General features: G+C 43.1%; 1 protein-coding gene across 3 annotated transcripts in view; it reads left to right on the top strand.

Moving 5' to 3' along the window:
- Positions 1-18582, top strand: part of pvrl2l (PVR cell adhesion molecule related 2 like) — a 133175-nt gene that overhangs the window by 86234 nt on the left and 28359 nt on the right. Inside the window, exon 7 of one of the 3 annotated variants that reach the window (XM_077506633.1) lies at positions 14472-18529. The exons of the other annotated variants lie outside the window; for them this stretch is intronic. Coding sequence (XP_077362759.1) covers positions 14472-15016 — 545 coding nt within the window. The 3' untranslated portion in view covers positions 15017-18529. Of the gene's footprint in view, positions 1-14471; positions 18530-18582 lie in introns of those variants that run through there. 3 annotated transcript variants of the gene reach the window in all.

The following is an 18582-nucleotide window of genomic DNA, read 5'->3' on the forward strand; positions in this document are numbered from 1 at the left end:
CCATTTTTAGCATATGTCGCGGGCCACTGGAATACGGACGGCGGGCCGCAAATGGCCCCTGGGCCGTAGTTTGGACAACACTACATTCAACCCTAAAAATTTGTGCAAAACACTGATAAACATTCAATCAATATGCAGAAGAAGAGAACGCTGTCCACCATCAAGAAAAACAACAACTCCAAATTGTTTAAAAGTATTGGATTTTTTGTTTTTTACATTCCAATTGTTTATGATGAGAATTTTTGGATTATTCACAACTGTTATTTTGCAGATCCAATCGATTAATGTAATTGATCGATGGGCAAGCACAGAATTGAGGGGGCCCTGCCCCTCCTGTTCCCCACTAGAACCGCCACTGCTTTAAACCTTTGAATTTTCCTCAACATACATACATTAAAGGCAGCCGTGTTGCTTTGAAGCAATGCACACAATACAGATGCACTCGCTCGCCCACCTCCACACAAACGCACACAAGCACTGGGATCAAGGCTGATCTGAGAACTGCGGGGGTGCTGGCCTCTCTCCATCTTGAGCATCGATTTCTGTGGTGGGTTTTTTTTGCGGGCTGACGCGGGACCCCCTCAGCAGGGCCACACGGTGCGACAAGGCCCCAAACAGTTGAAACTCGGCTCAGAAGTGGACTCTGCTCTCCCAGAGTCCGTCCAGGCCTTGAAATGGAAAAACCCGCTCGCGAGTTTGCGGCCCTGCTGCGTTGGCGTGGTCAGCCCCTTCTAGATTCTTCGGCGGGCTTTCAAGTTGGTGTGAGCCAGTTTGCCAGCGTTTTGTTTTTCTCCCTTTCGTCTCTTTCTTTCTTCCTTTTTCTCAGCGTTGACTTTTTGCACCCACTTCAGCAACAACGCGTCTTCATCGTGCGCCCGCGCGCACTCTTCATCTTTGCAAGGCGGCGTGCTTTTTACTTCTCCCACTCTGGCTTCATTTCCTTTTTCATTCCCTTCTGATGACTTCTTTTCAAGTTGTACATTGAGCACTTGTGAATCGTGGGGGTTACATTCCAGAAAACCCACAATAAGTGAGAATCTGCAATAGAGATCATAAAAAAAATAAAAAATAAAAATCAGTTTTACCTTTCCCACAGGTTAAACACTTTTAAAATAATTCTAAAAATGTACTAAAAATATTAATACACTTTTAAAAATCATTGTTCAACACCTGTTCTCACACTCTTGCTGACAGGAGCCATTTTCCAAATTATATATCATATAAGACTCACTGTCACAATTCTCCAATTAACAAAGCTGATTATTAATCTGTCCATTTTGATTATAAAGTAATGATTAATTATCTTTTAAAAATTGTATTTGTATAATTAAATTGATAGTATGTTAGGCAATATATTTTTTTTTATAAAATAAGGAAGTTTAAATCTATGTGTAAAATAAATTATTTGACAAATATTATTCTGAATACAATAAATGATTTTTTTTTAATTCTGAGATTTTTTTTAGCTTATATACAATATTAATTACTAAATTAATTAATTAGTAATTAAAAACAAAAATAAGGAATTTTTTTTTTTGCTTGGTGATGAAATTTCAGGACAAACCTAAAATGCGCAACTGTTCAAGCAGTGGCGGTCCTAGCTTGAATAGCTAACTGTTTGAAACCCCCCCTTTAGCCCCCAACCCCCTGAAACTCCAATGTAGTCTATTTTTTCTTTTTTTTCTTTTTTTTCTTTTATTTTTTTTTAAAAAAAAAAGAAGACTAACTTACTCCAACTTTGCTATAATGTCAATTTATTTAACCGAAAAAAAAGCGGACAACATCGAAACTGTGATTTTGTGCATTTCTTCCGTTACTTTCACACATCCGAGTCGACGCGCGCACACAAGTACACCAAACTCGTCGGGCCTGGAGAGGTGTCTTCTCACCAGCTCGTCTCGCCCGACCACTCACAAAAATCTTACTCCCGTTAACACATCCCCCTCCTTGCTGCGCAGGATTACGCCGCGTAATCGGAGGCGTGAGGAGCGAGAGCTCCGCCGCATTTAGAGTACGGGTGAGAAATCGCGGTAAAAGATTTTGAACTGTTTCGCCTGCCGGAACAAAGCTTCTTTGGGTGGGCGGCACCTTGGCTTGATTTTGATTTCACTATCCATATTGTGATTGTTATTTTTTTGTGAAAGTAATATGTTGACCTCCGTTATCCGATTCGCTGAGAGCCCACTCGAGCCTCGCTAGTGTTCGGGTTAATTCAACATTGCTAATTCGCCCGCCGAGGGCTGCCTGCCGCCGCCGGCCCGCCCGTGTAGCGCTAAACTGAAGTTGTTCTGCTAAACGTCGGATGAAAGCGGCTGCGTGTTGTGCCGTCACGTGCGCCGCCTGCCTCACAGCCGATGAGGAGGAGGAGGAGGAGGATGTGATTCTGATTAGCGTTAGACAGCCTCTGATGTTTGACTTCTCGCTGGAAGGAGGGTAACTTACGAACATGCCTTTTCCCTTGTGGCACTTCTGCGTAGCAGCATGGATTAGGTCGACTTGTATTTTTGTGCTTTTCCTGCAGTACCTTAAAACGTCACAAGGTGGTGCCAAAGCCTGAGCTAATAGAAAAGTAGTATTTGGTGTCAGGGAAGTATTGTTGATACATCTCCAAATGACCCTGAGCCGACATTTTTTTTATATATTTTTTTTACAAATAAATCTTTTCCTGTATATCATCCCGGGAGCCGTTTCTAAAATTTTGCTTATTCAGTCACGCCGCGCCGCGTAATTGGCCCTTAATTGAAATGATCCAATAAACGGAAAGTGGCCGCGTGTCAGGATAAGAAACACACAAATGACACTTAATCAGGATTAGCCTCCAATTTAGCGTCAAATGTGAAACATTTCCGCCGAGCATGTAATAGCTCTCGACTGGCCGCCCATGTGTGTGTGTGTGTGTGTGTGTGTGTGGCGCTAATTAACTTTGATGAACTTTAAACGAGCTGGATGGGCTTGAAGAGGCTGCGGTGTGACTGCATTACGTTCCAGGAAGCTAGCCAAAAAGGTCACGCTCCGCGTTGTGCTACGTTTGCATACAACAATGTCACAACATTGACAATTTGACATCACTAGCATCTTTTTAACAACCGTATATAATACTGTATTTTCTCTATTAAACTTCACTTCATTTTTTTTTTACAACTGTATACTATACTATACTCGGGATGTCACGATAGCCAAACATCACAATACGATATTATCACTATACGAAGGTCACGATACAATAATTATCACGATATTGTGGGGGGGTTGCCGATATTTAAAAAAGATCATAATATTGTAAAACAAAAAGAGCTTATACTAAAAAAAAAAAAAAAAATTAGAGCTTTACAATTGTACGGATATTGATTTTCCATCCGCTTTGGAACGCCACATAATTTTTCTGATATCCCAGGTGCACATTACACAAGGATATTCAAAGGAGTTACCTACCCGACCGAGTGTGCGGTGCTCTGCACTTGTCGTGACGCTTCAAAGGGAATCAGGAATGTTAGAACACCGTATAGCGTCTGAATATTTGATCCCGCATTTAAATATTTCACATGCGCGGTCACGACGTCTCACTTTGTCGGGAATCCATTCTTTGTCATCTCCGTCTTTAGAGAGGGAAGGTGAGGCTGGAGGCAGGTGGGAGGAGACCGGTTGCCGTGGCAACAGCGGGAAATATGAAGGGGAATATTTGGAAAACATATTTGTATAGGAAGTCAATTTTAAACTTGAAAATTTTAAACTGGCCTTGTCGCAACCTCCTAACTCCACCCCCCCCCCCCCCCCACCCCCCCCCCACCCCCAGTTGCCAAAAGGGAAGGGGTACTCAGAATAGAAATTGAACCACTTTTCGAATATTTTCCAAAGTCTGAATCCTCTGATATCCGCATCTCAAAAGTTATACTTTCCAATTTCCTCCATGAAAGCCGACAGATTGTGTTTGAAGTGAAGCGAGATGTTCACCAACATCAGCCACTGTCGCTAAAAACTCATTAACATTTTGGCATATTTTCCAACATGCTTCAAATTAAACACCAAGCATGCCGTCATTCCCAAACTGAAGGATTGCCGGGGCTCAATTTGAATTCCGAAAATCTTTCCAAGCCCACCGAATCCTCAACACATGAGGATGAATAATTCCCAAATTGGGGGTCACAGAGTGCGAGCGGGTGGGAGGAATGTGTTTGTGTCTTTTATCATCTGCGTTTCAATTTGTGAAGTATGAACAGCGTTATATTAACACAGGTTTGATGAACTGATTGGGGGAAAAAAACAAACAAAACTTTTCAGGCTGGCGTGAACACTTTAGAACGCCTCGTCGTCACGCTGTGAGTGTGCGCATGTCACACAGAGTAAGACAGAGAAGTTTTTTTTTTTTTTTAAGTCTGACTTGACAGCCAGTATGTATATCAGAGCTTGGGGCTGGAATGGCTGCTTTAGAGTGCCTCATTGTCACCCTGTGAGTGGAGGCGAACATTTCTTTTTTTCTTTTTTTTTTTTTTCTTTTTTGTAATTTTTTTTTTTTTTTTTCACTTATTTATGTCAGACCTGACAGTCAGAATGTGGACCGGGGTTTTGTGCTGGCAGCTTTAGAGCGCCTCGTTGTTGCGCTGAGAGTGAGTGCATGTCACAAAGAATAAGACAGCGAGCGCGATTTATTTTTTTTCTTTTTCTTTTCTTTTTTTATCCGACTTGACGGCCAGGATGTGAACCAGTCCTTTGCGCTAGCTGGGCAGCTTTAGAGCGCCTCGTTGCGCTGCGTATATCACGCAGGGAAAGACCAAGCAAAGTGCTTTTTTTTTGTTTGTTTGTTTTTTTGTTTTTTGGCAGGACAAGTAGTGGTATTTGTTTGACAGAGCAGAGGTTGATTTTCCTCGATTTTTGAAAACTTTCATGCATAACGATTGCAAATCACACTGTTATCTGTCAAATTTAGAAAGTCATTAAAATATAAAGAGGACAAACTATGGGGAAAAAATGACTTTTTAAGGCAAGTGTGGCATGTTTGTCTGTCTGGAGTGGCCATCCATGAAATTACACAACCAAATACGATTTGTATTGCAGCAACACACATACACACACACACACACACGCGCATGTAAGTACGTTGAAGGCCCATTCATTTTACTGTAACTCGAGGCTCCTTCTGACCCCGACACCTCGGAAAACTCGGCGCCTCGGCCCTCGTCTCGCTCTAATTGCCCGCGTTTGTTTTTGTGTGTATGTGCGCGCGCGTGTAATAACGACCCAGACAGGGCTCGCTCCCCTCCCGCCGAGCGCCTTTCAATTAGCCGGTAGGGGCCCGAGCCGGGGTCAGGCGGCCATCGCCGTGGGCAGCACAGCCACCGAGGAGGAGGAGGAGGATGTTCACGTCCGCTTACTTAGAGCAGGCGGGAGAAAACGAGCTCATTTGTTAACTATGTCGCGTTCCGACTGATTTTTAATGACACTCCGGTGAACAGTGATCCCACCAACATAATGTGAAAATCAGTGATTAGGAGAAATAACGCTCTACTTTATTTGCACTTTCCACCCGTTTTTACTATTTAGCATTCTTTTTGCATGGTGCCAGCAGCAGGTGGCCACCATAAGGACTGTGACGGTTTGGTCTTAGACACAGCGGAGGCGCTGCAAGAGTTTGTTTTTAAAGAAGTATATTTTAATTTGAAAATAATTGCATTTATTTGTTTGTGGTTGCTTTTTTTTAAAGTGCTCGAGAAATAAAGTTGAGTTGAGACAACTGTGCACAAAAAAGTTAGTTTTCTCCCTCCCACACACGTAAAAGTCATCTTATTATTATTAACCTTATTAAAACACACTTTTAAAGTATTCCTCAACACCTGTTCTCATTTTCTTGCTGTCAAGAAATGGGAGACTTTTTTTTTTTTTTTTTTTTTTTTTTTTTTTATAACGTCACTTTGAAGGAATTGAAAAGAAGACTCTTGATTGCACAGTTGTGTAAATAAAAGACAAAGCGTGCTTGCTTCAAGCTGTTCGTCACTCCCAGTTGACGTTTACTTGAACTGACGCAAAACAAAAGAAAAAACATTTTCAAAAACAAACATCCTTTAGCTTAATGCTAGCATATAATGGGAAATGCCATTGGTGAGCTAATGGAAATTAGCATTGATTTTTTCTGGTAATTCTCGACCTTCAAACCTCTGCTAATTCAGGACGTACAAACAGAGCGTTCAACAATACTCACAAGCGTATACAAATCGTAACTCGTGTAATTCACTAGCCGACTTGTTGTTGCCGAGGCTGCCAGGTAGGTTTAGCGGCTTACTGGCACACGGATGTACTGTATGCGCCACGTTCTGCTTGCATTATATGTCCTGGACATACTCATTAACAGCAGCACAAGTGGGTATTATACTGCTCCCATTTCATTGCTTAATCCGCTTTGTGGCGGCACTGCAACTGGGCACCCAAGCTTTTTAAGCACCTTAATTGGCTTCAAGAATGAACGGTGTGTGTGCATGCGCGTACGTGTGTGTGTGTGTGTGGTTTACAAACCAATGTTTTTGGAGAACTCACATTAATAATGAATATGAAAATGTTACGAACATCTCACAGCATCAGTTGGTCAGTTCTACGTTAGTACGACAAATAAAAATACAACTATTTTCTTTTTTAATAACTTAATAACCTTTGATTAGGCATTAAAAGTACAATAGAAAAGAAAATCATAAACCTTTGAAATGTTTACTTTTATTTGGACGGATTATGCATCTCTTTTGGTGTGTAAGAAGGAAAGTACACGTCTTTTTATCATTATCTTCGAAGGACAACTGGATCTTAGATTATATTTTGTATATGTTCAGCATTTTATTCATGGTGTCCGCAGGCTTTTTAAAGTATTAAATGGTAGTCTGTGAACAAAATGAAGGCAATTAAAAGGTATCCAGTGGAATTTTAGGCATTAAACTGTACTTGTTTTCGTTTTGTTTAAAGCAGTAACGGTTTCTGGTCAAGGAAGTAGGACCCTGTTGCAGTATCTCAGTATTTGGTGCAGAAGCTAAAGGTCATCAACAACACCAACAAGACACACCTCAAAATAAGCACAATAACAAAAAACAGTGTGTGTTAGAAAGATAACAAAACGGTAATCGTGACGAAATAAATCACAACATAAGACAAATAAAAGCGAACACCAGATTTTCAGTTACAAACAAATACGTATGGAAGATGAAGTGATGGAGAAAGAATAAGAGTAAAAGAAAAATAAATAAATAAATAAACAAATAAATAAATAAATAAATAAATTAATAAATAAATAAATTAATAAATAAATAGGGTAATGAGACATCTCCCAGATTGGAGTATTTAACGTATATATGAAAACGTTTGCCTCACACGGGGCACCATTTTAGGTCTAAATCAGCACTGGTTAAAAGTAATCGTCCTTGTCAGTGCTGGTTTCTATTTCAGTGTGCTTGTCTTGGCCATTAGAGTCTACTTTTAGAGGGAGCAAAGAGAAGCGTTTAATCCTGCTTCCTGGGATGCTGTTTGAGTGGATCCTGACCTCACGGATTTTACCTTTTTCTACTCTCCCGGGCCTCTTCCATCCCTAACTACCCCCTCCTCTTTCCACTCCCACTCAGTGCTCCTGATTCTCTTGGAAATGACTCACGCAACCGCAAAGCATTTAAGAGCGAGTCGGGGTGGATGGATGTAGCCGGTGAAGAGAGAAGGGGGGGCAGATGGCGGGGCAGAAGGGGAGGGTGGCCAGACCGGGCCGGCGGGAGGGCCTGGGCTGATGGCTGCTTTTGTTGATTGGCATCAACAGCGGAGCTCTGGATCCAATCAGCTACTGCACAATAAGACTAAAAATACATTTGACGCACATGCATGCATGCAAAGACTGACACAGACAGTGTAGTCCTGTGTGTGTGGGGGGGTGGGGGTGGGGGTGGGCGTGTGTGGATGTGTCCATGAACACCAGCGTGCACGTGTGCTGAATTAATGAGGCCGCAGACTTGTAGGTGAGAGACATCATACTAATTACACCCGCCTCGCTCAAGCCCGGTCATCAATAATGTTCATTAAACCACTGAACCCACGCTGGGCATCTATATGTGCGTGTGCATGTGGAGGCAACACAGCGGGATGACGGATGATCACACATTTGAATTAAATACTTCTTCCTGTGACAGTCTGCCTCCGTGCGTTCCGTGAAGGGAATATTTTGAGTAGTTGAGTTCACAACACTCATGAGTCAGTTAGCAATGAGCTAAAAAAAATATATATATATATATATATACATTTTCAAAATGCCCTCAGCAGGGTCACAAATGTGAGAAATAAAGCCAAAACTGGCTTGTTCATCCATTTCAGTCCTTCAAATAGTCATCAAGCTTCACGTACGAGCCCTGAAATCTGCTGCTTCAAATCAAAATTGATAACTTTCTGTTCAATTTCAGGCGTACGTCCGTGAGACTTTTTTTTTTTTTTTTTTTTTTTCGCGTCCTGTTGCACCCAATTTCATGTTGATCAGTCAAACTGGTGCCAGAGGCTCATATTTTCTTACTTTGCGAAAACCCTTGAAATAAATGGTCATTCAACTTTGACGCCATACTCCGCCCACATTATCAGAGGGGCCAAATCCAGATCTAGAAAGTAAAAACCCTGCCACATTTTGCCTTTAGCCTCAGGTGCTAGTTAGCTAGCTCTCTAGCTAGCTTCCATGGTGCTCGTTTACCTGCTAGGGAGCTAGCTAGCTAGCTAGCTAGCTAGCACCCATGGTGCTCATTTACCTGCTAGGAAGCTAGATAGCTAGCTAGCACTAGGAGCTCAAGCCAAACTGTGACAGGGTTTTTACTTCCTGGACCAAGATTTGCCACCTCTGTACATTATGGGTTGTAGACAATTTAACGTCACCCTTTTGTCAAGAACAGCCGCTTCTGAGTCGGTCTTATCTGGTTTATTATTTATTTGTTGATATTTTTTCTCTAGGATGCACACACTTGCCAAAGTTGCTCATTTTTTGGGCATGTTTCGTCCGCCAAAAAGCTGTTTATTCATCTGAAGAGCAGTAATAACCATTTTAATAAGAGAGCCTTTGCACTGCTCCCTTCATGCTAGCTGGCTAAAGCTAACTGCACATAAATTGCACGTGTGCTGTGTTTTTAAAGTATGTTGCGCACGCTTTTCATGCTATGGAAGGTGGCGCTTTCTGACAAAGAGTTCCAAAAAGGTGAAAAGGGGCCATTAATCCTCGCAGTTGGAAGCTTTCACTGCTTAAAAACAGCGGAAATTACTTTCACTCCAGTCTGTGTGTGTGTGTGTGTGTGTGGCTAGACCTGTAAAGTGGTCTGGAAATGATGGGTCGCCGCGTAAAGAGCCTCATATATCTGTGGAGGAGAAGAATGGCTTTTTTTTTCTTTTCTTTTTTTGCAGCCGGGTGTAAAAATAAAAGAGTTGTTTGGAAGTCCTTTGTTCAGGTCGAGCCTTTGCTCCCCTTCAAGACTTTGTTTGTTGTGCTCTGCCACGGCTGTCCACAATGTTTATCGGAAGCATTTGTGGCAGGATGACTTATCGTGTGTGTGTTTGTTGACAGAGTGTGAGGTCATGCCTCCATTTCAGCACCAAAACGATGTGATGTAAACTTTACATTTCTATTGAATATGTTATTCGCGATTGCGTGTTTGATGTTTTTGGTGGTGTTAAAGCAGCTTATTTCTTTACATTCCATTTTATTGTTTGAGATTTTATACAACAGAAGAAAACCTATATTATGTTAATTTTAAACAAATAAATGTAAACATTTGTCTTTTTAAATTTGTCATTTGAGCTATTTTTAAAACAGACCCTTGTCCTACTCATGTTGTTCTTGGGGCTAACCAGTAACTGTTGGCACTTTTTTTTTCTTTTTTTTTTTCTTTTTTTTTTTCTTTTTTTTTAAGACAATGCAGAATAATCAGAGCAATTAATTGGAGGCAATTAACCTCAAACAGTCGGCTCGTTTACTCAACTCTGCAAGCAAATCATATTGTGTGCTGCTTAGAGGTCCCCTAAAAAAATAAAAGAGCTCATTACCAGTGATAGCCAATAATAGTTGTTTTTGAAACTGTGATAAGACATCAAACCAGTAATGAACTCATGCCTAATAGTGATTCTTTATTCAAAATGTGACCAGTTCAAATGCAAAAGCTACTAAAGTCACACACGAAAAAATGGCGATGTGTAAGTCAAGGTAGCACTGTATACACAGTTAAAATTAGCTTTACATCTTGTCGCTACGTGATGTAAAGCACCATGGCCCATTTTCCCTCCCTTGTGCCAAAATGGAAAACGTGTCTCAGAGGCTTTAAGGGCGTGAGAACATTAGCGCTTCAATCATCCGCAACGTCCCGCTGACCTTTCCTCGTCACGGTGGCGAGGCCATTAAACTTTATGTAGAACATCCTCTCATTGAGAAAAAAAAAAAAAGGTCGAGAGTGTCGGGATGGGCCAAACGTCCCGCGACCCTCTTTAGCCTGCCCGCTGGGGCGAAATTCCGCCAGAAAACGATACTGGAGTGGCGAGCGCGCTCCAGGAAAGTCGGATTTAATCAAAAGCAGATTGCCACTTTCCCACTGAAGTGCTTCGGCGCCGCTGGCCCCACCGTGATTACGGCGACAAGGCGCTAATGTCATGACGGAAGGCTTTGTTGCGCGGCCCAGGCAAAGGCGGCCGTCGATCCTGCTCTTTTTCACCGCAAAATACTTTTGCAGGATTCCCAATCACTGATTTTGTCATTGAAAAAGTATCTTTAAAAGCTTGGCCACCAGGGAGCAGTATAACCTGTAAGTACCCTGATGAGGTGCAGTCATATTAGTTGCTTTTTACAGAAAATAAAGAATATATGCCTGAGTGTTTGTTTTTTCTCATTGACTGTAGCATTGATGCTAGTTTTGTTAGCCGTCTGTTGTGTTTTGTGTGTAGCATTAAGCTAGCTTTGGTTTGGTTAAATACACGTGTATTTCTTGTTGTTTCAGGATTCTACTTCAACAGGTAATATTTTATTGTTCACTACCTGCTGATTGTAATGAAGTTAGCTTTAAAAAATTCTCACAATTCTGGACAAAATTTCTAACTCTGCTTACTCAAAGCTCAAGATGCCACTTTAGAGGTAAAATAGTGGTGCACTTTGGCATCCTCTCTTAGTTCCCACTGACTAGGAAGGAAATGGAACACGCATGTGTGTGTGCATGTGTTAGAGAAGACATAAAGACACGCTGCATGCTGAATCAGGCGTCTTTATTAGTGCCATGATTAAACGCCGGATTATGATAATGTGTGTTGAAGATCATTCCAAACTGTAAATATGTCATTTTTCAATTTATTGACTCCGGTTGTTTTGCAGACGTGTAAACAACATTTGCTGACTTGAACAATTCAGATATCAAATTGCTGCATAAAAACGCACCGCTCAGAATGCCGAGATTCTTTCTTTCAGATGCACATTAGCATTTTTGTAGCGTTTCTGATGCGCATTTAGAAAAACACAAATTGAATACTCAGCTCAAAAACACTGAAATAGTTATCAAAAAAAATGCTCAATCATTCTAAAAACACTGATTATGATTATATTGTCAGTCTACGTTTTAGTCCGTTTGTTTTCATTCCGTTGCTGAAAAGGCTGAAAGCACCACAACATGGATGCTAACTAGCGTTAGCATCTAGCTAGCTGACTGAAATGCTAGGATATGATTGTTTTAAATACACAGGTTGTATTTCTAAACGCTAAATTGAGTTTGATAGTTACAAAAAGCATGTTTAAAATAGCAAAGCGATGTTGACTTTACAGTTTTGCTCACTGATAGTTCGTCAAACTTAAACTCAGCTTCGTGTCAGTTTGGCCATGTCATGTCCGTTGACTCACAGTAACTTGGTACTTGCTTGAAAATTGAAGGTTAAAACTCGAGACTTGCTTATGAATGGCACATATGAGACTTAGTCCCACCTGTGTGTGCGTTCGTGCGAGTGCTGTAAGCAAGCAGTCGCTTGACGTGCCGGAGAATTGTATTTCGACCTCGCCGCATGCTAAATCTCGCGCTGGGGCTTATCCCGACTGCCGTAGCGGACGCCTTAATCTGCGTGGTGTACATGACGTTAATGCGGAGAGTGATAGGAGCCCCCCTGCCTGACTCTCGCCGTCACGTTTATCAGCGCCTTGCTTTTTTAAGCAGGCAGCCTGCCGCCATTGAGGAAAAGTATGGCCTACTTCCCCGCTTTGAACCTCTGCGGCTGAATCATGTCGTCAGTGTTGCCCAGCATGTTTGCCATTTGGGATTACCATATTCACGGATTATTATTTTTTTTAGGACTGTCCGCCATTATTCGTGGAATAACCTATTTGCTGTTTAAAATATCGATTTTTGGGCCATCTAATGGTATTTTTATGGCACAGAACTGTTTGAAGGTGAGTTGATGGAGCTTAATTTAGACTAAAGTAGTGATTTAACGCCATCTTGTGGCATCTTGGTACCAAGGAATTATGTTAAATGAGTTTAATTTTGACCATAGTAGAGCCTTGCTGCCATCTTATGGCATCTTGGAGCTTAGGAACTATGTTGAAGTTATTTCAGGGGTTTCATTTTGACAAAAGTAGTGCTTTGCCGCCATCTCATCACATCTCTGCCAAAGACCCATGTTGAAATCAGTTGAGCAGCGTCATTTAGTCTTAGAGGGCTTTGTACAATAACTGTGTTGAAATAAATTGTGGAGTTTCGTTTGGACTAAAGTAGTGCTTTGCCGCCATCTTGCCGCATCTTATTGCCAAAAATCCATGTTGAAGTGCGTTGAGGAACTTCTTTTAAACTAAAAGTAGTGCTTTGCCACCATTTTGTAGCAGCTTGATGCCTACAACTTACTTTGACGCCAATTGAGGAGGTTGAAAGATCATAAAATGGCGCTGCAATAAAGTTTTACACAGCAAACTACAGTACATCCATGATTTAAAAAAAATAAGTATTTGAATGATGACTTCTCTGGCTGTGGTGTCATCAGGATGAAGGCGCAATTTTGTATTGGATCTCACTTGATGGCGTACCGAATGAAGTGGCCTGTATGGTGCAGCAGAATGGAGCACTTCCCAGGCCGAAAAAAACAAAGAATCCATCCTACTTAACGAGCAGTCATCTTCCTTCATGGCTCCATTGCGCTGCCGGCCGAGCTTTTTGTGGAGCTCGCGCACCAAATAATGCTTGGAAGCGCTTGATTAAAAGAGTCGCCGGGCGGCCGCAGAAGGCCATCACTCAGTCGCCGCCGTCGCAGTGTGAGCGATGCTGGGAAATATTCATCATAAATATGAAAAACCTTCTGAAAATACCCACCATGAATATAAATATTGAGGGCAAAGCGGGCCAAGCCCGTCTTAACGCCGCGTCACTCGCAGCAGACGTCAACTTCCTGTCCCGGCGGGGCACGCCTCCTCCCAGCGACCCTTTTGGCTCTCTTTTGCTAACCCTGTCTTGTTCCAGTTACGAACAAGAGCTCATTCTCCTCATTTATGCACTTCTTATATATGTATATGTATATATATATATATATATATATATATATATATATATATATATACAAACATGGCGACGCAGCAAAGAATCACACTTTTTGTAGAGCAAGGAGGAAACAAGCTACTTTATAAGTGTGGTTAGTGACATGACATGTATTTTATTGACCATAGAAAGTTAAAACCAGAAATGATGTCTACTTGCGTAATGGCCTTTGGATCAGAATATGAATGCGGGAGTTGAATAAACACAATAAGTCCAGTCGACAAGAGTTGAAAACCAACTGCAGTAGCAACTGATTTTGATGTAGCTGCTCATTAGATTGTGAAGTATGTGTGTTGGCTTTCTACGTTGCGTTGCGTCGGCGTCCACGGGGCAAACTTGGCTCACACCAACAGGAAGTAAAGAAGCAAACGGCTCGCTTGGGCTTGTTTGCGCGTGCGGTCCCGTCAGCCTGATCCCAGCCTTTGACTGCAACAAGGAGAACAGCAGCTTGTAAGAGTCCTCAAAAGTTGAATGAAGGCAACTGGACACTTCCTGGTTGATGAAGATGGCTTCTTCCGCTCTGATTGTTTGGTGTGGAGTCCTCTTATGTATGTCTCTGTTGGGGGTGGTCATGATGGTTGTGGTTGTTGTTGCCAGCTGTGGCTGTGAATTACCGTCCTGCATAGCAACCGGTTTGTCATCTATGTCGTGGTAATCTAGAAAAGTTGAATCCAAGCGACTGGACTTACCTTGTTTTCTTCACCGACTTTGTCCAGTTGCCTTAATTCAACTTTTGAAGAATACCAACCGGTTGTTCACCAGCCTGGTGGCAAAGACGGCTGCTCAGAGGCCACTTTTCCCATGGAATGAGACATTCTTTTAAGAGGATTTCAAAGACAGCCGGGCGCCTCCACTTCCTTAACTGCCGCCATCCAACTTCCTCTTTCTTCTCCTCCACCCGTTTTTCCATCCTTCCTTCCAACCCCTCCATCCTCTCTGCAGAAGCGTTGGAGGACCCGTCCAGCACCAGCGTAGTGGCGGGCGCCGTGATCGGCTCCCTCCTGGCCTTGCTCTTGGTGGTGGCGCTGGTGGGCGTGCTGGTGAGCCGGGGCCGCCGCCAGCACCGGCGCGCCGGAGGCGTGGACACGGTGGCGGCGGGCGGCGGCGGCGGCGGCAGCGGTAACAGTGCCGACTACGGCAACAAGGCTCGTCTTTTATTCGGCGGCGAGGGCAAGAACAACAACGGGCCGGCGTATACGTACCGCGAAGGCTGCGATAACACCGGGACCCTGACGGAGAAGGCCAATGACTTCCCGCAGCACCGCCGCCTGCACCAACATCCCGCCAAGCCCTCCGCCCACGACATCCTCCTGGACGAGGCGGAGAGGAGGAAGTTTGACGACAGCCTGGAGGAGGACGAGTGCTACGACCGATTCGACGGCGAGAACCCTCCGGCCTATCGCGGCCAGGAGGCCATGTACCTGGACGACGACATGGAGTCTCAGCGGGACGGCTCCGTTATTTCCCGGACGGCCATTTACGTGTGAGGCGGCCGAGGAATGACCCGCCAAACCTGAACTTTGAAACGGCAGAACACGTCAAAAAGTGACTGGACAAGCACATCAACGCATCAAAATGGACGCCGCTTGTCGCTGTGTCGTCGTTCCTTGAGCTTTGCGAGTGGTCGTGTGACTCGGTACTTGATATCTACTGGAAACGTCGTCTGCGTACAAGAACAAGTGACGCTTTCTTGCCTTCTTTAGTCAGCCTCCCGCGGGAGAAGTTAAAATGTGTGTGCTTATGTGTGGCCGCTGTGGTGTTTACGGCAGAGGTGGGTCGAATCACATGACTTGACTCGAGTCAGACTTGGTCTTGCTTGGCTAAAACTTGACTCGACTCCGACTCGTGAGACTTGGTAAGACTTGAACTACATAACTCAACAAGTCTTGCCTTTACATGACAAAAATGTGTGTGATGTGTTCCAACCTGGCAACCCAGCAGTATGTTGTCATGCGAGTATTGAGGGATTTCTGAAGATTATTGCGTTTGGATTCAGGGATTATGTTTTGGATCAAATCTGGAGAATCATCATACGAGGTTTGAAAGATCAGGGACACAACAAGTACGACAACATACGACTTCACCAGTCAGTCCTGCTTTCTTCTCTGCCGCGTCGGCCGAATCAGGACGAGGCACTTAAGTGGCCTCACCAGCTGCCGAGCTCCGGCCAATTAGAAGAACCAGTTTTCAGACCTCATCCCTATTTGTGACTGGCTCGATTGTATGACTTAACTTATGACTTGCTAGTAGTGACTTGACTCAACTTGCTTGAATTTTAATGTGGACTGGAACTGATTTTTGCGAAGCTGAAGGTTAAGACTTCCGTATGACTTGCATTTCTGTGACTTCCTCCCACCTCTGGTTAATAGCGTGCGTCATCTTCTGTCTACTGGGCGTCGTCTCGCTAGCGTCGCTGTCGTCGTCGTCGTCGTTATCGTTGTGTGTCGGTGAAAAGCACTTTTGGCAGTCCCACGCGGAGTCGCAAATGACTCATAGAATGGATATAAATACACTATTTAGATGATTTTCTTTTCTATCGCCTTCTTTTTCGTCCTCCGTAGACGCTGCTCTATTTCTGGCGTCCATCTCCATCTCGTCCCCGTGCTCTTTATTTACGCGGCGGCCGGCTTATCGGCAGCCGCAGATAACCACGTGGTATTTGGAAAACCCAATCTGCGTCTTTGTTTCTCACATCCTGCACAAGCAAACCTCATTCGGCGGCGCTCTCTGGAACACAGTTCTTCCTAAATCCTCCTTAACGCGCCTTTTCAATAAGATTGTCGCTTTTATTCCGGTTGTTTTTTTTTTCCTTTCTTTTTTCCGGGATTTGTTCCGACAAATCCCAGGAACACACGACAGAATCCTCACAGAATTGTGTGTGTGGTGTGAGTGCTTGAGCATTGTAATTGGCGATTGCATATGTTTCGGATTAGGATTTTAATTACAAATGTATTGTCATCCTTTTAATATTTTTTGGTACTTGACAAAGTGCTTACATGACATCACAGCCAAACTGGTCGCGGGGCTCGAAAAACGGGGCATCCAGCGTCATTAGAAATCCAACACTTCTAAACGGGATCCGAGTGCACAAATGGAGTTAGTGGCCCCCCTGTGTGTGCTTGCTCAGCTCCCTGCTGTCTCATGTCCTTGAGTGGAGGGAAAGTGGCGGGGCATTAGCATTATGCTAACCGCGACCATCTGGCTTTCGATGTCGCAATGTTCCGAAACGGGCGAAACTTTGGTCGCAACGAATTAGCGAGGTCCGCTGTTGCTAGGCAGATGGACAATGTGAGGATGTTGCTTCGTTAGGGACTTGTAGGAGGCATCTGCATACTTAGGTTGGATTTACACTGCATGCTTCAAGTCACTCAATTAGGATTTCGTTTGTGAGTGCAGTTTCAAAGCACAAAAGGGATGAACTAGAGGTTGACCGACTTTTTTTTGCAGCCGAAGCGATGATAGTTGAGTGGGCGTCAATCAATTGACGATATTTGATTCAGTTGTCATCTTTATATATGCGCAACTGTTTGCCTTCAGTTTCCAAATACAAGCTCACTCTCACCGCTGCCACGAATCGGTAATCCAATCGCCAGCCCCTTTCCCATCGCCCACATGTGCATGTTAGAGTTCTGTTGTCATGGCTTTTATTCATGGCTTTATGTGCTGATTTTTTTCCCAAGTTCATACTGTGCCCCCCTTTTAAAGCGGTAGAGCTTCCCTTCCACTTTTCTCATGTTTTTTTTTTTTTTTTACATCTAAGAAACTTGGGACAGGTTGTGACATAGGGAATTTCTCTTTTTAGTGATGAATAGAGAAATCTGGATCTCAATCAATCACATTCAGACTCCTTCACGACCTCGCTGACAGTCGTAATTGATTAAGTCAAACACTAATTCACAACTGCAGGGTCATTCTTCGCTACGGTACGATAATTTAAAAATAGTGTTACATGGATTGTTCATTGAGATCTCAAAGTCTTTCAGTGCGACAGTGAAGGTAACTGAGTGCATCTAACATCTGTTTTTCCCGTGTTGTTTTGATAACGCCAAAACATGTGATTGGCAGTTAATCTGTTTCAAAGGTGTAATCATCATAGCGGGAGTGTTAAAGCCGACGAGTCGGTTCAACCCTTCGTACATACCGTCTCAATGCCACCTTGATACCATCCAACTACACCAATCGGTGACTTATACACACCCGTGTCTGCACAAACAACACAAATAAACACCGTGAATCTAAACTACATCCAAAATCTAGACATTTAAGTTTAATGTAAATATGCTACATTAGACGTGTATAGAGCATCGAATAGGATGTAAATATGTTGCATTAGAGGTGTGGCCGTTATTAAATGAGTCAATGTGTAAAAACCTGCTGGATCGCCTCATTTAACTCATTCACTGCCATTGACGGTTATAGTCGTCAACGTTCCATTTTAACTGGGCTGGCAGTAAATGAGCTAATTCAATGGAGGCAAAAGTCAGCCCAGGTCATCTACTGTAAATATGTAACGCTTAATATTTGTGTTATTTGTGTATTGGTGTTGACTTCGGTGTTGACGCTTGTGTAGTAATTGACGCGCAATTTGTGCTTCTGCGCATGCGGGTTGTTTCTAGTGTTCTGTGAATGTAAACGCAGTCGTGTGTCACTTGAAAGCTACTTGGAAATACTGTAGACAGAAATTGGGCACTTGGACCTGCAGTGTAAATCAAGCCTCATTTTCATATTTGAACACATTTGCCTTTTTTATCTGCTGCTTTCTCCTTTGTTTTTATTTCTTTATGCATCATGTCTTATTGCGGAGGAACTACATGGTGGCTGTAGAAAATAAAATGTGAGTATGTTACGTGACGTGTTTTGGTCATTGGAGTTTAAAAGAAAAAAGAAAAAAAAAAAAGGGCTGTGTAGGTACTTTGAAAATAAAGTGTCTTTGCTTTACTGCTGTCGTATGCCATTGGGATCTGTCAGACAACCCGTTCTCACCTCCTTCAGAGGTGTTTTTCCTGTCTAAGAATAAAATGTGATCATCAGCAAGCTGCTTGTGCTCTGTGGG

This window comes from Festucalex cinctus, chromosome 19 (genome assembly GCF_051991245.1).
Source record: "Festucalex cinctus isolate MCC-2025b chromosome 19, RoL_Fcin_1.0, whole genome shotgun sequence".
NCBI lineage: Eukaryota > Metazoa > Chordata > Actinopteri > Syngnathiformes > Syngnathidae > Festucalex > Festucalex cinctus.